This window comes from Lithobates pipiens, unplaced genomic scaffold (assembly GCF_037356315.1).
Source record: "Lithobates pipiens isolate NorthernLeopardFrog02 unplaced genomic scaffold, aLitPip1_a1.2 Scaffold_22, whole genome shotgun sequence".
In the NCBI taxonomy this organism is placed as follows: Eukaryota; Metazoa; Chordata; class Amphibia; order Anura; family Ranidae; genus Lithobates; species Lithobates pipiens.
The window spans coordinates 290,063,951-290,089,937 of NW_027507784.1; the positions used below are offsets into that span (position 1 = coordinate 290,063,951).

A 25,987-nucleotide genomic window follows, 5' to 3' on the forward strand; every position below is an offset into this window, starting at 1 on the left:
TTGACATAGAGGAACATGTGACCTCCTCCAAATGGTGAACTTCTCAGGTCTGAACACTTACAAGAGAACAGTACTCCACACATACTCTTTGCTCTTTTACTCTATAAGCCAATCGATTGATGTTTCTAGGCCATGCAGATCCTTTTATTTCTCCTAGAAATCCTGGTAGATTATATCATGAAGTAAAAAAGCAAAGCATACTTAGTATTGCACACCATTGGCTATGCACCCCATAACTTCCTATTTTAGGATTCCAAAGTACAGATATGGCGTTCACACTTCGGGCTATAAACATAAAGTCTGCTCATAAAACACAACAAATATAATAAAAGCTCAAGCAGTAAAGCTTATGTATAAAATGTATTTAATACAAAATCAATGCAATATCCAATATGCACATTTTAAATGTATTCAGTAATCATTTACAGCAACATTATTCCAGATGAGACACTTCGTCCATCACCAAACCTGACAGCTCTTTATGAGGGCTTTCAGTGCAGTAATGCAGTCCGGACTTTTGTCCTTTAGCGCAATTCCTAGAAGTACCGGCTTGTTCTTCGACTCTTGACATACAAAGCTAACCAAATTCTTGCCATAGACGTGAACCAGGGGCTGGAGAAATAAGAAGAATATGATTAAAAAAAAGTGGACTTTTGCTTCCTTACTTATACTAGGAAAATGTCAGGTGGAACATGAATAGTTGCTTTGTGCATCTTGGACACATTCACACCTTCCATGTTTATCCTCACTACACAAAATGTATTACTTCAGGTCAACCAGTTTCAGTAAGATTAATATGTAAAAGTCTCAGGGAAGTATCTTTACATGTTGCATGTTACACCCATATACAGGATGCAACATGATACTAAAGCACATGCCAGCACCCCAACCCAATCCCACATTGTGGTCTTCTCCCCGCTTTCACAATTCAAATACAGTGCCAGCTGTGCGAAATTCAGCCCACACAGCCATGTCAATCATTCACAGAGTTCCTGAATCAATGAACTACAGGTACTGTCTTCCATTGTGGCAGATGACTTGTACTTCTCAATGAATTGCGAGGGCGCTAGTGAGCACTCTCATAGTCCATTGATCTTCCTGGATTTCAGTAACTGCCTGCCTGTACACGAGGTGCAAGCAGCCAGCTGTTCTGAGAGTCTGCAAGAGCCTGACATTGCACCCATGATCTGCTGATCATGGGTGCAATGCTTTACAAGCACCTAAGGAAAAAAAAAATTGCACATTTAACCAAGAAAAATTAAAATTGTACCGGCGCTCAGACTTACCCCCTTTCTATCCTTTATCATTATAGGTACGCTGCAATCCCAATCTAGATCCCCCACCTTGAGGGCTAAACTGAATGTACAATATATATTGGGGGATTGCGCCTCCCCAACCAATGTGGATAATTTTAGAAGCTGTGGGAGACATACTATCCTTGAATATCAGCCAGGAACAGGTCGGTTTAGTGGAGGGAGGAGAGTACCACCTGTGGAACATCATTGGCTTGCCCGATCCTATGCGGTTTTCTTATTGCTTGAAAAGCTTGGTGTCGGCTAACAGACACATTGAACTGTGAGTGCAATATGTTTTTAATGATTTTCTATTAAAGATTAAATGGTTTTACACTATATTGGTTCTATTTAATTTTGTATGAATATACGGACATTGAGGAATTGCTAACGAGAGAAGTATATTGAGGATTGGTTATCCGTTGAATGAACCGAAGGCTTACTGGTTGGTGACGTCTGGTAAGTGGCCATTCTGCTGGGTGATGGTGGCACAGACTTGGTTTTTCTTTGGTGACACATGCGGATTCTTCATTAGAAGATGAACAGGGATTAAGATGACACATTTGGAGTTGTTGAAATAACCATTGCATGTGAAGGACGATCATTTTGCAAATATATGTTGTTATAATAAATTGTTTTGTATACACTTTGGGGAGTTTATATGGTATTAAGGTGGCACAGTGATCACTTAAGTCAGTTTCGGCATGATACATATTTTTTAGTAGACACCCTAGAGAATAAAACGGTGGTTGTTGCAATATTTTATGTCACACTGTATTTGCGCCGCGGTCTTTCAAATTTAATAAATTTAATTAAAAAAAAAAAAAAAAAACTAACCAGTTTTTTTTTTGTATAATGTGAAAGATTTTACATCGCAAGAATTGTGATCTTTTTATTCTAAGTAAAAAAATTGTGATTCTCATTTTGGCCAGAATCTTTCAGCTCTACTATAGGTAAATGTCTGCAGAAAAGGTGTGCTTATACTTTAACCACTTGCCGACCAGCTCAGTTACATATACTGCGGCAGGCTGGCAGTAGAGCTTCACGATTTCGGCTAAAATGAGAATCACGATTTTTTTGCTCAGAATAAAGATCACGATTCTCGCGGCATAACATCATCGCTGTTTTTTTTTAATTTTTACCCAAAAAATAGCGTTTGAAAGACCACTACGCAAAAAAGGGTGACATAAAATATTGCACCAATTGCCATTTTATTCTCTAGGGTCTCTGCTAAAAAATATATATAATGTTTGGGGGTTCCAAGTAATTTTCTGACAGGGGACATGTCAGGGATCTTCTGTGATCAGGAACAGTGATCTATGTCATGTCCCAGTGAGCCCATCCCCCCTACAGTTAGAACCCCTAATGTTAACCCCTTCCCTGCCAGTGTCATTTTTACATTGATCGGGGCATTTTTATAGCACTGATCAATGCAATAATGTCACCGATCCCCAAAAAGTGTAATTTGGGGTCAGATTTGTCCGCCACAATGTCGCGGTCCCGCTAAAAATTTCAGATCACTAACCTGAGGGAGGAAGGGCAGACAGATCTCCTATCACAATTTGGATTAGCAGCAAGAATTGGAAGTGTCATCATAATGGGGGATTTTAATTATCCAGACATAGACTGGCCGGAGGGAACCACGCATTAATCTAAGGCTCGCCAGTTCCTTAATGTCTTGCAGGACAATTTTTGGGCCAGATGGTAGATGCACCAAATAGAAATAAAGCATTACTGGATCTACTGGTTACCAACAAAACAGACCTAATTATGGATGTGAAAATACGGGGCAATTTAGGTAACAGAGATCACAGGTCAATTGGCTTCAGTATAAATCGCACAAATAGGAAACATAAGGGAAATACAAAGACACTGAATTTCAAAAGAGCCAACGTCCCTAAACTACGAACCTTGCTAGAAGACATAAATTGGGATAAAATCTTAGGAACAAAGAACACGGAGGAGAGATGGGTTTGCTTTAACCGTTAGCCGACCAGTTGCCGCATGGCTCTGCTGCGCGAATCGCCGCTATGCTACGTAAGTAGCATAAACGGCCACTAGGGGGCACTTGCTCGCAGCGGGAGGGGCACACGGAGAACCGGCAGCTGTGTGTGTAAACACATAGTTTCCGGTTCTCTGAGCAGTGAACTGACAGATCGTCTGTTCATACAGAGTATGGACAGCAATCTGTTAGTTTCCCTGCACAGTCCCATCCCCACCCTTCAGTTAGAACACAAACTAGGATACATATTAACCCCTCCCCTGTCCCATAGTGTTAACTCCTTCACTGCCAGTGCCATTTTTTACAGTAATCAATGCAATTTTAATTGCACTGATCGCTGTATTAATGCCAATGGTCCCAAAAATGTGTCAAAATTGTCTGACGTGTCCTCCATGTCACAAAAAGAACGCTGATCGCCCCCATTACTAGTAAAAAATAAAAAATAATAAAAATGCCATAAATCTATCCCCTATTTTGTAGACGCTATTACTTTCGCTCAAACCAATCAATATATGCTTATTGCGTTATTTTTTTTATTTTTTTTTTACCAAAAATATGTAGGAGAATACATATTGGCCTAAACTGAGGAAAAAAAAGTTTTTTTTATATATTTTTGGGGGATATTTATTATAGCAAAATGTCAAAAATAATGAATTTTTTTCAAAATTGATGCTCTTTTTTTTGTTTATAGCGCAAAAAATAAAAACCGCAGAGGTAATCAAATACCACCAAAAGAAAGCTCTATTTGTGAGAAAAAAATACGTCAATTTTGTTTGGGAGCCACGTCGCATCACCGTGCAATTGTCAGTTAAAGTGACGCAGTGCCGAATCGCAAAAAGTGCTCTGGTCTTTGGCCAGCTAAATGGTCCAAGGCTTAAGTGGTTAAAAGCATATTAAATAAGGGCATTAGCCAATGCATCCCATTGGGTAATACATTTAAAAGAGAAAACAAAAGTCCTAGGTGGCTTAACTCCAATGTAAAAATGCATATAAAAGCAAAGAAGAAGGCCTTCAAAAAATATAAGGTTGAGGAATCATCATCAGTATTCAGACTTTATATAGAATGCAACAAGAAACGTAAGGGTGCAAGAAGGACGGCTAAGATAGAATAGCGGAGGAGACCAAAAAAAAATCCCAAGAAATTCTTTAAGAATGTAAACAGTTAAAAAGGGAGGACAGACCATATTGGCCCCATAAAGAATGAGGAAGGACATTTGGTTACAAAGGATGGGGAAATGGCGAAGGTATTGAATTTATTCTTCTCCTCAGACTTCACGAGGGAATCAGGGGGCTTCCGTAACCAAAACTGCAGTGTTTATCCTCATGACACATCACAGGAAGCACCTCCGTGGTTAACAGAGGACATAATTAAAATTAGACTTGAGAAGCTTTAATAAATCACCCGAGGGTACTTAGGGAATTCAGTCAAGTAATTGCCGACCATTGTTCCTAATTTTTACTAACAGTCTACTGACTGGAATGGTACCAGCTGATTGGCTTTTCTCCAATGTAGCACCAATATTTAAAAAAAGGGCCCAAAATTCATCCCTGAGAATTACAGACCAGTTAGCCTAACATTAATAGTATGTAAACTCTTGGAGGGGATGACAAGGGGCTATATACAAGATTTTAGTAATGAGAACGTTATCATTAGCAGTAATCAGCATGGATTCATGAAGAATTGTTCTTGCCAAACCAATCTACTAACCTTCTATGAGGAGGTGAGTTGCCAGCTAGATAAAGGAAGGCCCGTAGACGTGGTGTATCTGGATTTTGCAAAAGCATTTGACACAGTTCCCCATAAACATTTACTGTACAAAATAAGGTCCGTTGGCATGGACCATAGGGTGAGTACATGGATTGAAAACTGGCTACAAGGACGAGTACAGAGGGTGGTGATAAATGGGGAGTACTCTGAATGGTCAGGGGTGGGTAGTGGGGTTCCCCAGGGTTCTGTGCTGGGACCAATCCTATTTAATTTGTTAATAAACAACCTGGAGGATGGGGTAACCAGTTCAATCTCTGCATTTGCAGACAATACTAAGCTAAGCAGGGCAATAACTTCTCTACAGGATGTGGAAACCTTGCAAAAAGATCTGAACAAATTAATGGTGTGGCCAACTGCATGGCAAATGAGGTTCACAGGGTGGTGCCCTTCTAACTTTTGAACCTTAAACGATGTATGGGGTATCTTTTTTAGATTCATACTTGCCTACCTAGGTGGATACAGCGTTGGTCCAATGCTGCATCTGTCTCCCCAGTGCCTCTACACTGAGAGCCAACTGACTGAACACCGCCGATCGCTTGGTTCTCATAGCTCCCTGAGCAGAGAGCTGAGGCTGAGCCAGTGGTGGTCCAGAAATCTGGGTGGATCACGACTCTAGGGTAGTGATGATGTTCGAGCCTGGACTGACTCTGTGACATCATCAGAGAGTGGACTTCAGCCCTCTGTCTGCTGAGAACGGGTCAAACAAAAGGAGTGCAAAACGAACTGTAAACAAGCTTTGGCTGTACTTCTTTCATTTTCTCTGGCTCCAGGCCCAAAATATATATACTCAAGGGAGTGTTAATAGGGTTCGCAATAAGAGGCCACAGCTAGGAACTTTAGATCCATATTCAGGACTAGGAATGCGATCGATGTATGCCGAATAGCAAACAATTTGGGGTGTTCGCTGCAAATTCGAAAGGCGCAGAACACCCTTTAAAAGTCTATGGGAGAAATCAAAAGCGCTAATTTTAAAGGCTTATATGCATGGTATTATTTTTTCAGGAGCAGTGATTTTAATAATGCTTAAAGTGAAACAATAAAAGTGAAATATTCCTTTAAATTTCGTACCTGGGGGGGTGTCTATAGTATGCCTGTAAAATGGCGCATTTTTACCGTGTTTAGAACAGTCCCTGCACAAAATGACATTTCTAAAGGAAAAAAGCTAATTTAAAAGTACTCGCAGCTATAATTAAATTGTCAGTCCCGGTAATACAGATAAAAGAAGTAATTGAAAATAACTGCATGGGATAGCCCCGGTACATTACCAGGCCCTTTGGGTCTGGTATGAATATTAAGGGACAGTCCGAACCAAAATTTAAAAAATAAATAAAAAAAATAAATAAAATTTGAGTAGGGGTCCCCCCAAATTCCATACCAGTCCCTTCAGGGCTGGTATGGATTTTAAGGGGAACCCTGTGCCATTTTTTTTTTCAAATGGCGTTCAGGTCCCCTCAAAAATCCATACCAGACCCTTATCCGAGCAGGTAACCTGGCAGGCTGCAGAAAAAGAGGAGGGGGGGAACCCAGAGAGCGCCCAGCCCCCAAACTGTACCAGGCCACATGCCCTCAACATGGGGAGGATGCTTTGGGGTAGCTCCCAAAACACTGGGCACAAGGGCCTCATCCTCACAACCCTTGCCCAGTGGTTGTGGGAGGCTGCCGGCGGGGGGAAGCTTATTGGAATCTTAACAAGGGGACCCCCAGATCCCGTCCTCTCCCCTGTGTGAAATGGTAATGGGGTACACAAATTTACCCCAAAGCACCCTCCCAATGTTGAGGGCATGTGGCCTGGTACGGTTCAGGAGGGAGGGGCGCTCTCACCCCCCTTTTTTCCTGCGGCCTGCCAGGTTTCGTACTCGGATAAAGGTCTGGTATGGCTTTTTAGGGGGACCCACACGCCTTTTTATTTTTAATTTTGGCACAGGGTTCCCCTTAATAACCATACCAGACCTGAAGGGCCTGGTATGGAATTTGGGGGGACCCCCACGCAATTGTATTATTTTTTTTAACTTTTGGTTTGGGGTTCCCCTTAAAGAGGAGGTAAACTCTCCCACTCTGATGCTTCTTTTCATTTAGTCCATTATAATAAGTAATTATTAAAGTATAGCCACTGTAATCCAGATCAAATTGCATATTACTTACTGTTTAAAGAAACTTTAAAAAACTTGTTTCCAGGGGTTAGGCAGCGCCATCTTAAGTATTGTTTTCTGAGTCCAAAGTGGAGTGTATTTCAGCCCTTACATTGAGCACTTCCTGTACTGTTAACCAAGCCTCCTTCTCAATCCAACATTTCTATGGCAACCCTGCTTCCCTGTTCATAGCTGACTTGTTCATAGTATTTACTTGTGCTGATTACCTAGTGTTTGCTGGTATGAGTCCTATCAGCTTCAGCTGATAAGACTGCAGTACTGCTGTCCCATTCCCTGGTTTACACTGTATGTGAGGTCACATGATATGTAGAAGGAAGCTCTGAGTGATTACGCAGCCTCCTGGGAGTTCAGAGTAGTGTGCCATAGGAAGTCCTGAGAACAGATAGATAAGACATAGAGAGTGTGCCGTAAATCAGGGGAGATCTGGGCTTGCTCAGTGACATTTTTCTAAAGAACAAAAAGGATTACAACAATACTAAGCAAGTAAGGAGATATCTACAAGCAGTGTTCATTAGGGTTTTTTATGCTGATTTACATGGGACAAAATTGTGGGGGAGGGTTTACAACCACTTTAATATTCATACCAGACCCAAAGGACCTGGTAATTAGGGGTGCACCGAATGGGTTTTCATACCGAAAATGAAAAATACACTAGGCCGAAAACCAAGACAAAAAATTAAAAATATTTTTATACAGGAGATGGTCAGAGACTGGGGACATGGTACGGGAGATTGTGAGAGACTGGGGACATGGTACAGGAGATGGCCAGAGACTGCAGACATGGTAGAGGAGATGGTCAGAGACTGCGGACATGGTACGGGAGATGGTCAGAGACTGGGGACATGGTACGGGAGATGGTCAGAGACTGGGGACATGGTACGGGAGATGGTCAGAGACTGGGGACATGGTACGGGAGATGGTCAGAGACTGGGGACATGGTACGGGAGATGGTCAGAGACTGGGGACATGGTACGGGAGATGGTCAGAGACTGGGGACATGGTACGGGAGATGGTCAGAGACTGGGGACATGGTACGGGAGATGGTCAGAGACTGGGGACATGGTACGGGAGATGGTCAGAGACTGCGGACATGGTACGGGAGATGGTCAGAGACTGCGGACATGGTACGGGAGATGGTCAGAGACTGCGGACATGGTACGGGAGATGGTCAGAGACTGCGGACATGGTACGGGAGATGGTCAGAGACCGCGGACATGGTACTGGAGATGGTCAGAGACTGCGGACATGGTACGGGAGATGGTCAGAGACCGCGGACATGGTACTGGAGATGGTCAGAGACTGCGGACATGGTACGGGAGATGGTCAGAGACCGCGGACATGGTACTGGAGATGGTCAGAGACTGCGGACATGGTACGGGAGATGGTCAGAGACCGCGGACATGGTACTGGAGATGGTCAGAGACTGCGGACATGGTACGGGAGATGGTCAGAGACTGCGGACATGGTACGGGAGATGGTCAGAGACTGCGGACATGGTACGGGAGATGGTCAGAGACTGCGGACATGGTACGGGAGATGGTCAGAGACTGCGGACATGGTACGGGAGATGGTCAGAGACTGTGGACATGGTACAAGCGATCAATACAGCCTCACCAGTGCCCATCAGATGCAGCCAGCCTTGAGCACCGGGAACATTACAGCTTTCATTTCAATAGCCGCGTGTCCCCCGCTGCACGCCGTCACATACAGCCCCTCCCCCTTATCCGGGCACTTCAAAAGACAGATCACCCGTCCAATCCTTGGACGGGTGATCTGTCTATCAAAGTTCCCCAGTCTGTATGTGACGGAGCACGGTGGGAAACACTTTTTAAATGAAAGCTGTTATGTTCCCGGTGCTCTAACCAACCAGGCAGCGGCGGCTCTCCTCTCTTCTGCACTATAGGACACCCCAGTAATGGGCGGCACCAGGGGCAGAGCCCCACCCCCACCCAGGCCCCACCCCATTTTTGGCTCCACTAATCGGTCATTTTTCTCTTTCGGCAAATTGCCGAAAGGGCCATTTTTGGCCAATATGTTTCAGCGGCCATAAATTTCAGTGCATCCCTACTGGTAATGGACTGGGGGGATCCCATGCCTTTTTTTTTCAATGACTTATTTTATCTGTATTGCCGGGACCGACAATTCATTATAGCCGCTTTATAGTACTTTTAAATTACTTTTTTCCTTTAGAAATGATATTTTGTGCAGGGACTGTTCTAAACACGGGAAAAAACTGCCACTTTACAGACATACTACACCCCCCCAGGAAAGAAATTTAAAGAAATATTACACTTTTATTGTTTCACTTTAAGAATTATTAAAATCACTGCTCCCGAAAAAACGGCCATTTTTAAAACTTTTTTTTGCATTGATACATGTCCCCTTTATGACAATAACTTGCATATAAGCCTTTAAAATTAGCACTTTTGATTATTCATGTTCATGTCCCATAGACTTTAACGGTGTTCGAACACATTTTCTGCCTGTTCGCATGTTCTGCTGCAAACCGAATCGGGGGGTGTTGGCTGATCCCTATTCATGACAATTGACCCAACAGCATGTTATATGTTAGGATACCGGAGTACCCAGAAGAAACCCAAGCAAGCATTAGGAGAACATACAAATTCAATGCAGAGCATGTCCTGGTCAGGATTAGACCAGAGGACCCCAGTGCTGCAAGGCAGAAGTGCTAACCACTGAACCTATGCCTTGACCCTTCAGAAGAAAATATAGAATGTCATGCTTACCTCATCACATCCTAGAAGGACTTTGGTGCTAAGGATGGGTTTTCCCAGGTCTCCGGCTACTGTGTTAGGAGTGACAGAGACCAGTGTGCCAAACTTCCCGTACTGTGTCACCACAACCAGAATATGATCCGTGAAGGCAGAGCAGACCACCTGGGTAGTACACCCATTAATCACCTCTTCAGCTTGCTTGGAGGTCACCACAGGCTGCCCTTCCATGTCCACTCTATTCATGACAACAAGTGAAAACAATATTCATTTCAGGTGCTGCTAGAGACATTGGAGTGCTCTGTACTAAATATGTGCATCATGCAATCATACTGCACCTGTTAAACACTACACCATTGAACCACATACTACTGTCTCAATAATGCCAGAAAATAAGATTCATAATATAAAAAGATTATTTCCCAACAGGATAGTTGATGTAAAGCCACCCACCCAACTCTGACAATGTCCTCGGTGATACCCATCTTCCCGAATCACAGCTCTCTTCCTGCTTTATTTGCCATCATCCTGTGAGCCCATACTGAACAATAAGATGGCAGCATCTGACATAGAAGGTGCCAAGGGCCAGGGAAATGGACAGCTTTTACAGCACTGTGCCATGGTAATATAAACATTACATTTATTAGTGTGATATTCTTTCTCCGATGCACCTTCCATAGGACGTGAGTTGCAGTACACCACAATGCACTACTACTACTACAAAAAAAAGAAGTACATGCATAGTTTTTGCTGAGTATTAGTGCATTAGGCAGCCCATTCAAATAAACAAGCTACCTTAAAAAGGTATAGTCCATCTTTTGGTGCAATGCACAGGCTCCAGGACTCTATTCCTCAAGCCCCATACCTTTAAAAAGGTGGAAGTAAACAATGCACTGGGTATGCTGATGCCACTGTACATGTGCACCATTAAGATCTTTCAATACCTCTGCTGTGGTGGCAGATCAGAGACTTTTCATTTACAGATCTGTGTGAATGGATGATGCGGCTGGGCTGAGAGCCACGCATAACTTAAAGGAATAGGAACCCTGCAATTCAGGTAAGTTAGGGGGATGATCCCCCTTTCACATCTGAGTGTTTTGGTACATTTCCCAAGAAGGTGCAGAATCTTATTATTCTATTATTCTCAATGGGCCCATTCATCTCTGAGCTCTGTGTTGCTTGTCTCGTGAAGCTTAAAAAAAAGGACATGACCTTCTTTGGGGCAGAATTGCACATTAGAATTTAAAAGAGAAGCATGGCATAAGCTTTTTTTTGGCCATACTTCTCTTCTGGGTTTCAGGGTGCACTTACTTTTGCTCTCCTTTGACCCCGAGTCGACTGATTGTGGTCTACTCTTATCAGATGGCATCACAGAGCTGCTCCAGTTTCTGGACGAATCTTGACCATATTGCTGAAATCCACCCAGTTGCCTAAATGACAGCTGACTTCAGCTCTCAGCGCACCAAAGACAGGTGCGCCCGCCCCCATCCTGTCTAGTGTTCCAGTGAGCGCATGGAGGGGCAGAGTGGAGAGTGGTGACTCACAGTCATTACTCTCTGCTCACAACACCGAGCGATCAGTGATTATGTGATTGCTCACTTCTAAGTCTTAGGTGAGGCTCATGCTGTTGCAGGTGCAGGACAATGTGTAAATTGCATGCGTTCTCACACCCACAGCTTATAAAAAAAAAAGTGCTGCTCTTTTGCAGATTTATTCTTAACCACTTAAGGACACATTCAGTGTTTACATGTTTGAAACATGTTTTTTTTGGTAGAAAATTACTTAGAACCCCCAAACATTGTTTTTTTTCTAACACCCTAGAGAATAAAATGGCATTTATTGCAATACTTTTTTTCACACCGTATTTGTGCAGCGGTCTTACAAGCGCACTTTTTTCTATAATAATTATCCCCAAAAAAATATATAAAAATTACTTTTTTTTCCTCAGTTTAGGCAAATATGTATTCTTCCACATATTTTTGGAAAAAAAACAAAAAAAACGCATTAAGCGTTTGATTGGTTTGAGCAAAAGTTATAGTGTCTACAAAGTAGGGGATCGTTTTAGGGCATTTTTATTAATATTTTTTTTTAACAATTAATGGCAGCGTTCTTTATCGTGACTGTGACATTATGGCAGACAGATCAGACACTTTGGCGCTATTTTGGGACCATTCACATTTATACAGCATGCGCCATAGACAGCATCGCGTAGGCACAATGTGCATGCCACTGCTAACGGCGATATGTTGTTAGTGGCGGCTCCCACGTCATCGTGGCTCCGGCCAATCACAGTGTCGGAGCCACGATACCCAGAAGGAAGATGGACGCTCCATGGAAGAGGGGACAACGGTGACATCGCTGGCTCCTGTGTCAGGTAAGTGACACATAATGGGCTACTATGCGCCATAGTCATCGGAAATCGACTTTTTAGTAAATATCTCCTAAACCGTGGACAACCGCTTTAATAGTTATATTGGCAATAGTTGTTCGTAAGATGCAGCTTAATTCAGCTGAGTTCTAAATCACAGCCAGTGAACTAATAAGAAGGGAGGGGGCGAGGCCGTGGCTCTGTGTGTGTAAATGGACATGCAAAGCAGGGGCTCGGAAGCAAATCTGCTTAGGTCAACCCAGAGAAAGCTGCATGCTCTGGGAGCAGATGGAGGGGCCAGGAGAATCAGTGGGGGACCCAAAAAGAGGAGGATCAGGGCTGCTCCGTGCAAAACCACTGCACAGAGCTGGTAAGTATAACATGTTTATTTTTTAAATGCCTTTAATATCTCAATAGAGTCCCTCCTTACATCAAGTGTCCCCAGCGGGGTCCCTCTTTACATCAGGTGTCCCCAGCGGGGTCCCTCTTTACATCAGGTGTCCCAAGCGGGGTCCCTCCTTACATCAGGTGTCCCCAGCGGGGTCCCTCCTTACATCAGGTGTCCCCAGGGCGGTCCCTCCTTACATCAGGTGTCCCCAGCGCGGTCCCTCCTTACATCAGGTGTCCCCAGCGAGGTCCCTCCTTACATCAGGTGTCCCCAGCGAGGTCCCTCCTTACATCAGGTGTCCCCAGCGGTGTCCCTCCTTACATCAGGTGTCCCCAGCGGGGTCCCTCCTTACATCAGGTGTCCCCAGCGGGGTCCCTCCTTACATCAGGTGTCCCCAGCGCGGTCTCTCCTTACATCAGGTGTCCTCCCTGCATGATTTGATCTCCATTACAGAAGACCTGCCCTTGTGGAGGCTGAGCCCGACTTGCTGAGAAGAAATAAGAGCCAAAGCCCAGGTGGCTGCCAATAGAAATGGAGCTGTTGCCAAACCCCAACCTTTCCCACAACAGGTCACAGACCAGCAGTAGGCCGGGAGGTTGGCGGCAGCTCCATTTCTATTGGCAGCCACCTGAACTCTGCCTCTTATTTCTTCCCCTTGGCGAGTGACCGGGTTCCCACGAGAGCTGGTATTCTGTAAAATGGCAGCGGAGATCATCACCAGTGTCGGCTCCACCGGTGATTCTCTGGGAGTTGAGACAAATGCCAATTCCTGTGATTGGGACTGTTGTCATGTATGCCTCCAGGGGCAGCAGCGCTTTGGCAGAAAAAACATGCAGCGCATTCAGGACTTGAGCGTTTATTCATTTCAATTGTCACAAATTATTTTGGCTAATGAAATGAACACCCCAGCCCTTGATGTACCTAAACGAGTTCCACCCATTTACAAGCATGAAGTGTCTTTTCTGCCAAAATGAAAGGTGTCTAGGCAAGAGAGAACAAAACATCCAATGAGAATGAGGCTTACAGAGAGCAGGGCCCTCAGATGATTGGAGGGATCTAGATCTATAGGTGAATGGTGCAGGTCCTGCTATACTTGTACATACAATGTATAGAAATGGCAGGCAGACCTAATAGAGCATCATGGCATGTCAGGGCTCTGATCTATGACAAGTGATCAGCACACTGACTGGAGTACCCAATACCTCCTCACTGGGGGGAGGGTGGACAGGTCCTCTTTACAGAACTACAACTCCCAGCAAAGCTCCACAACAGGAAGAATTCCTCTGTTAAATTGAGCTAGAAAGCCTTCCTGATGTACACAGCCATGTGCTCTGAGGCCTACACTAGCTGTATACCCTCAGCATCACCACCAGCTCCTCTTCTCTGCCGATCAGCTCACCTCATTCACAGGTTTCCTGCCAACACAACACAGGAGGCACTTAGAGAAAAGAAAACTACAACTCCCAGCATGCTCTTCTTTGACAACACTCTAACTTTATTAGTACTAGCAAACATCGTACAGAACAGCATGGACGAGGAAAATAAACGTACCCGCGCCACCTGCTGGTAGAAACGTTTTATTTAGTGAGGAAAATCCTCAGTTTATAGAGCAGTTTCTCAACTTTATTGGTGCATAAAGATTACTGTATATCATATATATATATATATATATATATATATATATATATAATGTTTATATTATTATATGATGTTCTTATCCAAGATAAACAACCACATTTGTTGAGTTTATTTATTACAGGTATTTACACGCTACGGCCACTTTATTAGTACCGGGTTGGACCCCATTTTGCCTTCAGAACTGCCCTAATTCTACGTCTCATAGATTCAACAAGGTGTTGGAAACATTCCTCAGAGATTTTGGTCCATATTGACATGATAGTATCACGCAGTTGCTGCAAATTTGTCGGCGGCACATCCATGATGAGAACCTCCCGTTCCACCGCATCCCAAAGGTGCTCTATTACATGGAGATCTGGTGAGTGTGGAGGCCATTGGAGTACAGAGACCTCATTGTCATGTTCAAGAATCCAGTGGTGAGATGATCTGAGCTTTGTGACATGGTGCATTATCCTGCTGGAAGGAGCCGTCAGAAGATGAGTACACTGTAGGAAACCAGTTGCCGTCATTTGAAGGTGGGGCGGCTCTCGTTCTGGGTGGACGTCTTATGACGGCGTCCCAGATCGGCTGCTCTTACGCGCCCGATATCTCTGTAAAGAGCCACGTTAGCACGTCCGCGGCTCTTTAACCATGTGACCGGCTGTGATTGGACACATGTAAACACGGAGATGCCGGTAATCGGCAACCTCACACTTACACCAATCAGCGGCATCTCCTCGCAAGGGAGACATCTACACATGTAATCAGGGCACTGAACATCAGTGCCCTGATTACAATACAGCACCAACAGTGTCACCAATCAGTGCCCACCAGTGCCAGCAATCAGTGCCCACCACTGCCCACAAATGCCTCCAATCAGTGCCCATTAGTAATGCCAGTCAGTGCTGGCTATCAGTGCTGCCCATCAATGCCACTCACTGCTGTCCACCAATGCCCATCAGTGCCACCCGTCAATGCCCATCTGTGCCACCCATCAGTACCACCTATCTGTGCCACTTATCAGTGCCCACCAGTGCCGTCAATCAGTGCCACCTATTACTGCCCATCAGTGCTACCTAACAGTGCCCATCAGTGCTGCCTATCAGTACCACATATCAGTGCCACCAATCAGTGCGGCATATTAGTGCCACCTCATCAGTGCCCTTAAAGTGGGAGTAAACCCGCTGACATTTTTTTTCCAGACCTGCAAGGCAAAAGGCATAATGAGCTAGTATGCACCGCATACTAGCTCATTATGAAATACCTTAGAACAAGGCCCCAACTAGTGATGGACGAACGTTTCGCCCGGCGGTCGTTTCGCGGCGAATTTCCGACTTTCGCCGTCCGCGGGTTCGAACGCCTTTTTCCGTCGTTCGCCCCGGCGGACTTACGTGTTTAATGTATACAAGAACTTTAACCTTTCGTGACACGTTTATCATGTGTTACAGGACAACCAATTGAGACATGACAGCTCATGGACACTTGGACATTCCCCCTAACCTATAAATACACCCGATCCGGTGGCCATTTTACATTCTTTCTTCTGTCACTGTAGGGAAAGGATCCTGTGTGGAGTAGGGACAGAGAAAACGCTAGCTATTTGGTACACAAAAGTTCTTTTCAGGACTGGTATAGGTGTTAGGTCAGCAGCCTGAGTTTCTTTTGTCAGTTTAGATAAAGGGACAGAGCGCTGTATGCTGCTATTTTAGGGACAGCTCAGCCAGATTAGTCTTTCTTCATCATCATCATCATCATCATCATTAGCTGTTACTATCAGGTCCACAAAAGAGCTGTTCCAGCTAATCGTTCCAGCCTACTCTTTTTTGCCAATTTGTATAGGGACAGGCAGGAAGCAGTGTGTCAGGCAGTGAGGATAATTTTAAAGACTTGCTGTTACTATTAGTTCCACAAAGGTTCTTTTCAGGACTGGTATCAGTGGTACGGTAATAGGCTTGTACACGTATAATATTCTTTCTTCCAAATATAGAAAGAATATTATACTTGACTGCTGCCCTTCTGCTGCAGTCTGCTAATCATTCACAACTCACTTGTTCCACAAAGCTCTTTATCAGGACTGGTAACTTGGTCTGTCTAGGGTGCTACGGTACATAGGCTTGGGTGCGGTACAGTCTGCTGTTCTGTAAGGACCGCTATCGGTCCACAATACATAGGGTTGCCGTGCACTACTGCTGACCGCTGCCCTATACTGCAGCAGTCCTTCAGCGGTATAGGGACTGACGCACAGTCTGCTAAACACTAATACACAACCTGCTTGGTCCACAAAAGTTCTTATAAGGACTGGTAACTTGGTATAGGGTGCTACGGTACATAGGCCTGAGTGCGTTACAGTCTGCTGTTCTGTAAGGACCGCTATCGGTCCACAATACATAGGGTTGACGTGCACTACTGCTGACCGCTGCCCTATACTGCAGCAGTCCTTCAGCGGTATAGGGACTGACGCACAGTCTGCTAAACACTAACACACAACCTGCTTGGTCCACAAAAGTTCTTATAAGGACTGGTAACTTGGTATAGGGTGCTACGGTACATAGGCCTGAGTGCAGTACAGTCTGCTGTTCTGTAAGGACTGCTATCGGTCCACAATACATAGGGTTGCCGTGCACTACTGCTGACCGCTGCCCTATACTGCAGCAGTCCTTCAGCGGTATAGGGACTGACGCACAGTCTGCTAAACACTAATACACAACCTGCTTGGTCCACAAAAGTTCTTATAAGGACTGGTAACTTGGTATAGGGTGCTACGGTACATAGGCCTGAGTGCAGTACAGTCTGCTGTTCTGTAAGGACCGCTATCGGTCCACAATACATAGGGTTGCCGTGCACTACTGCTGACCGCTGCCCTATACTGCAGCAGTCCTTCATTGGTATAGGGACTGACGTACAGTCTGCTAATCACTAACACACAACCTGCTTGGTCCACAAAAGTTCTTATAAGGACTGGTAACTTGGTATAGGGTGCTACGGTACATAGGCCTGAGTGCAGTACAGTCTGCTGTTCTGTAAGGACTGCTATCGGTCCACAATACATAGGGTTGCCGTGCACTACTGCTGACCGCTGCCCTATACTGCAGCAGTCCTTCAGCGGTATAGGGACTGACGCACAGTCTGCTAAACACTAATACACAACCTGCTTGGTCCACAAAAGTTCTTATAAGGACTGGTAACTTGGTATAGGGTGCTACGGTACATAGGCCTGAGTGCAGTACAGTCTGCTGTTCTGTAAGGACCGCTATCGGTCCACAATACATAGGGTTGCCGTGCACTACTGCTGACCGCTGCCCTATACTGCAGCAGTCCTTCATTGGTATAGGGACTGACGTACAGTCTGCTAATCACTAACACACAACCTGCTTGGTCCACAAAAGTTCTTATAAGGACTGGTAACTTGGTATAGGGTGCTACGGTACATAGGCCTGAGTGCAGTACAGTCTGCTGTTCTGTAAGGACTGCTATCGGTCCACAATACATAGGGTTGCCGTGCACTACTGCTGACCGCTGCCCTATACTGCAGCAGTCCTTCAGCGGTATAGGGACTGACGCACAGTCTGCTAAACACTAATACACAACCTGCTTGGTCCACAAAAGTTCTTATAAGGACTGGTAACTTGGTATAGGGTGCTACGGTACATAGGCCTGAGTGCAGTACAGTCTGCTGTTCTGTAAGGACCGCTATCGGTCCACAATACATAGGGTTGCCGTGCACTACTGCTGACCGCTGCCCTATACTGCAGCAGTCCTTCATTGGTATAGGGACTGACGTACAGTCTGCTAATCACTAACACACAACCTGCTTGGTCCACAAAAGTTCTTATAAGGACTGGTAACTTGGTATAGGGTGCTACGGTACATAGGCCTGAGTGCAGTACAGTCTGCTGTTCTGTAAGGACTGCTATCGGTCCACAATACATAGGGTTGCCGTGCACTACTGCTGACCGCTGCCCTATACTGCAGCAGTCCTTCAGCGGTATAGGGACTGACGCACAGTCTGCTAAACACTAATACACAACCTGCTTGGTCCACAAAAGTTCTTATAAGGACTGGTAACTTGGTATAGGGTGCTACGGTACATAGGCCTGAGTGCAGTACAGTCTGCTGTTCTGTAAGGACCGCTATCGGTCCACAATACATAGGGTTGCCGTGCACTACTGCTGACCGCTGCCCTATACTGCAGCAGTCCTTCATTGGTATAGGGACTGACGTACAGTCTGCTAATCACTAACACACAACCTGCTTGGTCCACAAAAGTTCTTATAAGGACTGGTAACTTGGTATAGGGTGCTACGGTACATAGGCCTGAGTGCAGTACAGTCTGCTGTTCTGTAAGGACCGCTATCGGTCCACAATACATAGGGTTGACGTGCACTACTGCTGACCGCTGCCCTATACTGCAGCAGTCCTTCAGCGGTATAGGGACTAAGAGTTTTGTCACAGGGTGATTTAAAAAATGACAGGCAGAGGAAGAGGCAGGCCCTTCCGCAGGGGTGGTAGGGGTAGGGCAGGAGCAACAGCCTTGAGCCAAAGTGGGAAGTTGCAGAAGGTGCGTTCAATTACTTTAAAGGACGCACCAGACTTGGTTGAGTGGCTCACTCAGCCTTATTCTTCTGCACCCTCCTCATCCTCTCGATCTGCACCCTCTTCTTCACTCTCTGCTATGTGCACCCCCAAAGACACTACCACCAACAACACCACCACCACCACATACCTTCCGCTTGAGTGCAAATGGGGGCCTTCATGCTCCAGTGTTTTAATAGGGACCCCCGTATAAAAAGCATGAGGGTCAAGGACCAGTACTGGGTGGCAACGTACTTAGATCCCCGGTACAAACACAAAATGGCGGAAATGTTACCGCCGTCGCAGAGGGCTGTCAGAATGCAGCACTTCCAGGCCTTGCTTCGAGAAATGCTGCATTCTGCTTTTGCGTGCGCTGGCAGAGGAGCAATTCCCACTCCCAGAGAAGGATTTGCGGGTACCAATCCAACAGCGCCTGCAAGAAGAGGCCGGTTTGAAGATGTGTTGGTGACTTCGGATATGAGGTCATTCTTTCAGCCGACCCATCGACAGGTGTCATCCGGATCCAGCATCAGGGAACGCCTAGACCGTCAGGTGTCCGACTACATTGGGTTAACGGCCGATGTGGACGCTCTGAGGAGTGATGAACCCCTAGACTACTGGGTGGGCAGGCTTGACCTCTGGCCAGAGCTTGCCCAATTTGCAATCGAACTGTTGGCTTGCCCCTCATCCAGTGTCCTGTCCGAAAGGACGTTCAGCGCAGCAGGGGGGATTGTGACCGATAAGCGTACTCGCCTAGCTCACGACAGTGTTAACTACCTCACATTTCTAAAAATGAATGAGGCATGGATCTCGGAGGAATTCAACACATGTGATCAGTAGACCATGTATATGTCTATAAACAATTTTTGGAATCAAGCACACAGACCTTCTTAATTCATTTGGCTCACTTCCCTGACCCAAAAAAGCACACCGTACTATATGCCCCTACCCTCCTCTTTGAAGAGGTTGAGCGGTGTCATATTTCTACTGGGGCTGCTTATTATGAGGGGTTCCCACCATCCCTGTGCTGTGCTGACTTCCTCCTGGGTGTTCTTATTATGAGGGGCTCCCACCATCCCTGTGCTGTGCTGACTTCCTCCTGGGGGTTCTTATTATGAGGGGATCACACCATCCCTGTGCTGTGCTGACTTCCTCCTGGGGCTGCTTACGGTGCTGCTGTCAGCGCTGTATGTCACGGAGCTGCTGTCAGCGCTGTATGTCACGGAGCTGCTGTCAGCGCTGTATGTCACGGAGCTGCTGTCAGCGCTGTATGTCACGGAGCTGCTGTCAGCGCTGTATGTCACGGAGCTGCTGTCAGCGCTGTATGTCACGGAGCTGCTGTCAGCGCTGTATGTCACGGAGCTGCTGTCAGCGCTGTATGTCACGGAGCTGCTGTCAGCGCTGTATGTCACGGTGCTGCTGTCAGCGCTGTATGTCACGGAGCTGCTGTCAGCGCTGTATGTCACGGAGCTGCTGTCAGTGCTGTATGTCACGGAGCTGCTGTCAGCGCTGTATGTCACGGAGCTGCTGTCAGCGCTGTATGTCACGGAGCTGCTGTCAGCGCTGTATGTCACGGTGCTGCTGTCAGCGCTGTATGTCACGGAGCTGCTGTCAGCGCTGTATGTCACGGAGCTGCTGTCAGTGCTGTATGTCACGGAGCTGCTGTCAGCGCTGTATGTCACGGAGCTGCTGTCAGCGCTGTATGTCACGGAGCTGCTGTCAGCGCTGTATGTCACGGTGCTGCTGTCAGCGCTGTATGTCACGGAGCTGCTGTCAGCGCTGTATGTCACGGAGCTGCTGTCAGCGCTGTATGTCACGGAGCTGCTGTCAGCGCTGTATGTCACGGAGCTGCTGTCAGCGCTGTATGTCACGGTGCTGATGTCAGTGCTCTGTATTACGGTGCTGCTGTCAGTGCTCTGTATCTCCTGCACCCTCTTGTTTGCCTACCCTGGTCCCTGACCTTCCCTCTCCTCCATTGCCTTCATTAGCTCCATAGTCCTGAATTGTCAGAACAATTTCCCAAATAAAAAAAAAATGCTTGTAGTTATCGATCCCAAATTCACCTCATACATGTATTATGCTATTGTCCAGGTGGTGGGACTACGTGCTACCCCCTAATAATTACCCCGTGGCCGCAAATTCGACCTAAAGGTTTGCGAAATTCGCCTCCCATTGAAGTCAATGGAGCCCGCGGCGAACGGTCGTTTTCGCGAACGTTTGTGTCCGTTCGCGTTTCGCGTTCGCGAAACGTCCCGTCGGAAGTTCGTCCATCACTAGCCCCAACATCTCACCCGATCCACGCCGAGGGAGCTGACATGTTACCTCGGAGGGGTCTTCCGGGTATCGCGGCTCCGGCGCTGTGAGTGGCCGGAGCCGCAATGTGGTTACTCCCGCACATGTGCGCAGGGAGATTTCTTTCCAGCGGGGTCCGTTGTCTGCGGGGCTTTCAGCCGAGAATCCCCTGTGCGCATGGGCCACTGTATTCAGCGGCTCATTGCGAGGGGAATATCTCCTAAACCATACAGGTTTAGGAGATATTTTTTTTAACCTACAGGTAAGCCTTATTATAGGATTACCTGTAGGTAAAAGTTCATAAAAAGACTGCAACCGCTTTAAGTGCCACCTCATCAATGCCCACCAGTTCAGCCTATCAGTGCCCATCAGTGCCGCCTCATCAGCACACATCAGTGAAGGAGAAAAATTACTTAGTTACAAAATTTACTGACAGAAAATATTTTTTTTTCAAAATGTTTGGTCCTTTTTTTTACTTTTACTAAAAACCCAGCAGTGATTAAATACCACCAAAAGAAAGCTCTATTTGTGTGAAGAAAATGATAAAAATTTCATCTGGGTACAGTGTAGCATGACCGCGCAATTGTCATTCAAAATGCGACAGCGCTGAAAGCTGAAAAATGGCCTGGGCAGGAAGGGGGTGTAAGTGCCCAATAGGCAAGTGGTTAAAGAGATGGACATGGTCAGCAACAATTAGTGATGGCCAAACGGTTCGCCCGGCGGTCGTTTCTCTGCGAATTTCGGCTGTTCGCGGTCCGCCCGTTCGGCGGACTATTGGCGCCCTTTCGCCGGCGGACTTCCGCGTTTACTGTGTAAAAGAACTTTGACCTATGATGACACATCCATCATGGGGTACAGGACAGCCAATTGAGACATTACAGCACATGGACACTTGGACATTCCCCTAACTTATAAATACACCCGATCCAGCGGCCATTTTACATTATTTCTTCTGTCACTATAGGGAGAGGTTGCTGTGTGGAGCAGGGAGAGATTACAGTGACCCAAATCGCTAGCTATTTGGTACACAAAAGTTCTTTTCAGGACTGGTATAGGTGTTAGGTGTAGTTCAGGATAGGCAGTGCTGTGCTAGTGATTGTTGCAGCAGCCTGAGTGTCTTTTGTCAGTTTAGAGAAAGGGACAGGACGGTGTGTCTGCTGTAGGGACAGTCAGTTTAGTCATCATCATTAGTTGTTACTATCAGATTCACAAAAGTGCTATTCCAGTTATTGTTCCAGTAGCCTCTGTTTTGTCAGTTTATATAGGGACAGGCAGGAAGCAGTGTGTGAGGCAGTGAGGGTCAGTTTAATCAGTAGCTGTTACTATTAGTTCCACAAAGGTTCTTTTCAGGACTGGTATCAGTGGTATGGTAATAGGCTTGTACACGTATAATATTCTTTCTTCCAAATATAGAAAGAAAATTATACTTGACTGCTGCCCTTCTGCTGAAGTCTGCTAATCATTCACAACCCACTTGTTCCACAAAGCTCCTTATAAGGACTGGTAACTTGGTCTGTCTAGGGTGCTACAGTACATAGGGTTGAGTGAGGTACAGTCTGCTATTCTATAAGGACTGGTATCGGTCCACAATACATAGGGTTGAGGTGCACTACTGCTGACCGCTGCCCTATACTGCAGAAGTCCTTCATCGGTATAGGGACTGACGTACAGTCTGCTAATCACTCACACACAACCTACTTGGTCCACAAAAGTCCTTATAAGGACTGGTAAGGTATAGGGTGCTACAGTACATAGGGTTGAGTGAGGTACAGTCTGCTATTCTATAAGGACTGGTATCGGTCCACAATACATAGGGTTGAGGTGCACTACTGCTGACCGCTGCCCTATACTGCAGCAATCCTTCATCGGTATAGGGACTGACGTACCGTCTGCTAATCACTCACACACAACCTACTTGGTCCACAAAAGTCCTTATAAGGACTGGTAAGGTATAGGGTGCTACAGTACATAGGGTTGAGTGAGGTACAGTCTGCTATTCTATAAGGACTGGTATCGGTCCACAATACATAGGGTTGAGGTGCACTACTGCTGACCGCTGCCCTATACTGCAGCAGTCCTTCATCGGTATAGGGACTGACGTACAGTCTGCTAATCACTCACACACAACCTACTTGGTCCACAAATGTCCTTATAAGGACTGGTAAGGTATAGGGTGCTACAGTACATAGGGTTGAGTGAGGTACAGTCTGCTATTCTATAAGGACTGGTATCGGTCCACAATACATAGGGTTGAGGTGCACTACTGCTGACCGCTGCCCTATACTGCAGCAGTCCTTCATCGGTATAGGGACTGAGAGTTTTGTCACAGGGTCATTTAAAAAATGACAGGCAGAGGAAGAGGCAGGCCCTTCCGCAGGGGGGGTAGGGGTAGGGCAGGAGCAACAGGCTTGAGCCAAAGTGGGAAGTTTCAGAAGGTGCGTTCAATTACTTTAAAGGACGCACCAGACTTGGTTAAATGGCTCGCTCAGCCTTACTCTTCTGCACCCTCCTCATCCTCTCGATCTGCACCCTCTTCTTCACTCTCTGCTATGTGCACCCCCAAAGACACTACCACCAACAACACCACCACCACCACATACCTTCCGCTTGAGTCACAGGAATTATTTTCCGATCCATATCAAGAGGACATTTCTGATGCGCAGCCACTCTTGGTATTGGATCAGGAAGAGGAGGTAGCAACAACCGCTACTCAGCAGTCTGACGACAGTACCCAGATCAGCCCAAGGAGGAGGTTGGTCCCCGGTGTTGCTGCCTACTCCGAGATCTCTACTTATAGCTGCGGGGAAGGCGACGTTGATGATGACGTCTCTAGTGATGTCACGTGGGTGCCCACAAGAGAGGAAGAGGAGGGGAGTTCCGAGGGAGATATGGACCAGCAGATAGGGAGGAGAAGCAGGAATAACTTACATTGCACAGGAGGGACAAAGCAGACTGCAAATGTATCAGGAGCGAGTCATCGACCATGTACAGTCACATCTGGCGCTCCCAGGGCACCGGCACATGGCTCCGCAGTGTGGGATTTTTTTAACGTGTCCGCTGCTGACAATAGCGTTGCCATCTGCAATCTTTGCAGTCAACGCATTAGTCGCGGTAAGCCCAACACTCACCTAGGGACGACCGTCTTAAGAAGGCACATGGGCAGCCATCACCGAGCCGAGTGGGAGCAACGGAACACACAAAGGCTCTCACCGTCTAGCCTCGTCTTCTACTTCTCCTTCTCCTCTCTCCTCACAATTGTCCTCCACTTCACCTTCCATCATGCCAAGCTCACGTTTTTCTGCAAAAAGGCAGGCTTCCATGGGCCTAATGTTCGAACGTAAAAAAAAATGATGACGCCGGATAACCCTCTTGCCCAACGGTTGACGGCTGGCTTGTCAGAACTGATAGCCCGCCAACTACTGCCATATAAACTGGTGGACTCGGAGGCCTTTCGCAAATTTGTGGCCATTGGAACACCACAATGGAAGGTCCCAGGAAGGAAGTATTTCTCAGAGAAGGGCATCCCAGAGCTATATGGCCATGTTCAGCGGCAAGTGAATGTATCTCTGACACACAGTGTCGGTGCCAAGATACATCTGACCACAGACACGTGGTCTAGCAAACACGGGCAGGGAAGGTATATCACTTTTACTGCCCACTGGGTGAACCTTCTGACGGCCGTCAAGCATGTAACCCGTGGCACCCCGTGTAGATTTGGTTTTACCGCCACGGATTGCATGCAGGCCTGACTCTTCTTCTCCTCCTCCTCCTACTCCATACTCCTCCCTCTCCTCCTCAGCTGACTCCTCCTTTTCCGCTGCTAGCTTCTCTTCCGCTGCGCCGCCCAAGCTCCCCAGAACCTATTCGACATGCCAGGTGAGACGTTGCCATGCCATGCTGCGTCTGTTGTGCCTGGAAGCCAAGAGCCACACTGGCCCGGCACTCCTTTCAGCTTTGCGTTCACAGGCAGATCAGTGGCTAACACTGCTCAATTTGACAGTTGGTAAAGTGGTGTGTGACAACGGTGCCAATCTGCTTAGCGCATTGAAACAGGGCAAAATCATGCACGTGCCATGTATGGCACACGTCTTAAACTTGGTCGTGCAGCGATTCGTTGTCAAATACCCTGGGGTCCAGGACATCTTGCGGCAGGCATTGAAAATCTCGGCCCATTTCAGAAGATCTTACATGGCCATGGCTTGCCTTGCTGACATTCAGCGGCGACACAATCTGCCGGTCAGACGTCTTATTTGTGATTGCCCGACGCGATGGAACTCAACCTTCTATATGCTTGATAGGCTGCTCCAGCAGAAACATGCAGTTAACGTCTACCTGTATGAACTCTGCGGCAGAACCGGTTCTGGGGAGCTGGGTTTTTTTTCACCGCGCCAGTGGCTGCTCATGTGCGACGCATGCAGACTTCTGCGCCCATTTGAGGAGAACACCAAACTGGTCCGTCGCAGCCATGGCGCCATCAGTGACATGAATTCCCAGGGGGGGCTATTCTATCTGAGACAAGTCAACAACAGGAGTCTGAAGAGGAGTCAGAGGAGGATGGTGCCGGGGCGGATGAGGAGGAGCAAGAAGAGCATGCTTTAAACCTTTCTGGGATCCCTGTTGTGCGTGGATGGGGAGAGGAGAATGAAGAGGACGACATTATCCTGGATGATGAGCAGGAGCCAGGCCACCACACCGCTTCCACTTTAGTGCAAATGGGGGCCTTCATGCTCCAGTGTTTTAATAGGGACCCCCGTATAAAAAGCATAAGGGTCAAGGACCAGTACTGGGTGGCAACGTACTTAGACC

At 46.6% G+C, this 25,987-nt stretch overlaps 1 protein-coding gene across 1 annotated transcript; it reads right to left on the minus strand.

The window, feature by feature from the left end:
• Positions 1-347: 347 nt before the first annotated feature.
• On the minus strand, positions 348-14,214 carry LOC143924728 (proteasome assembly chaperone 3-like). The gene is made up of 3 exons (XM_077449160.1): positions 14,100-14,214; positions 9,960-10,182; positions 348-612 (listed from the first exon to the last, which is right to left on the minus strand). The coding sequence occupies exons 1-3, from the start codon at positions 14,102-14,104 to the stop codon at positions 460-462; spliced, it is 381 nt and encodes a 126-aa protein (XP_077305286.1). The 5' UTR covers positions 14,105-14,214; the 3' UTR covers positions 348-459.
• Between the last annotated feature and the right edge of the window lie 11,773 nt (positions 14,215-25,987).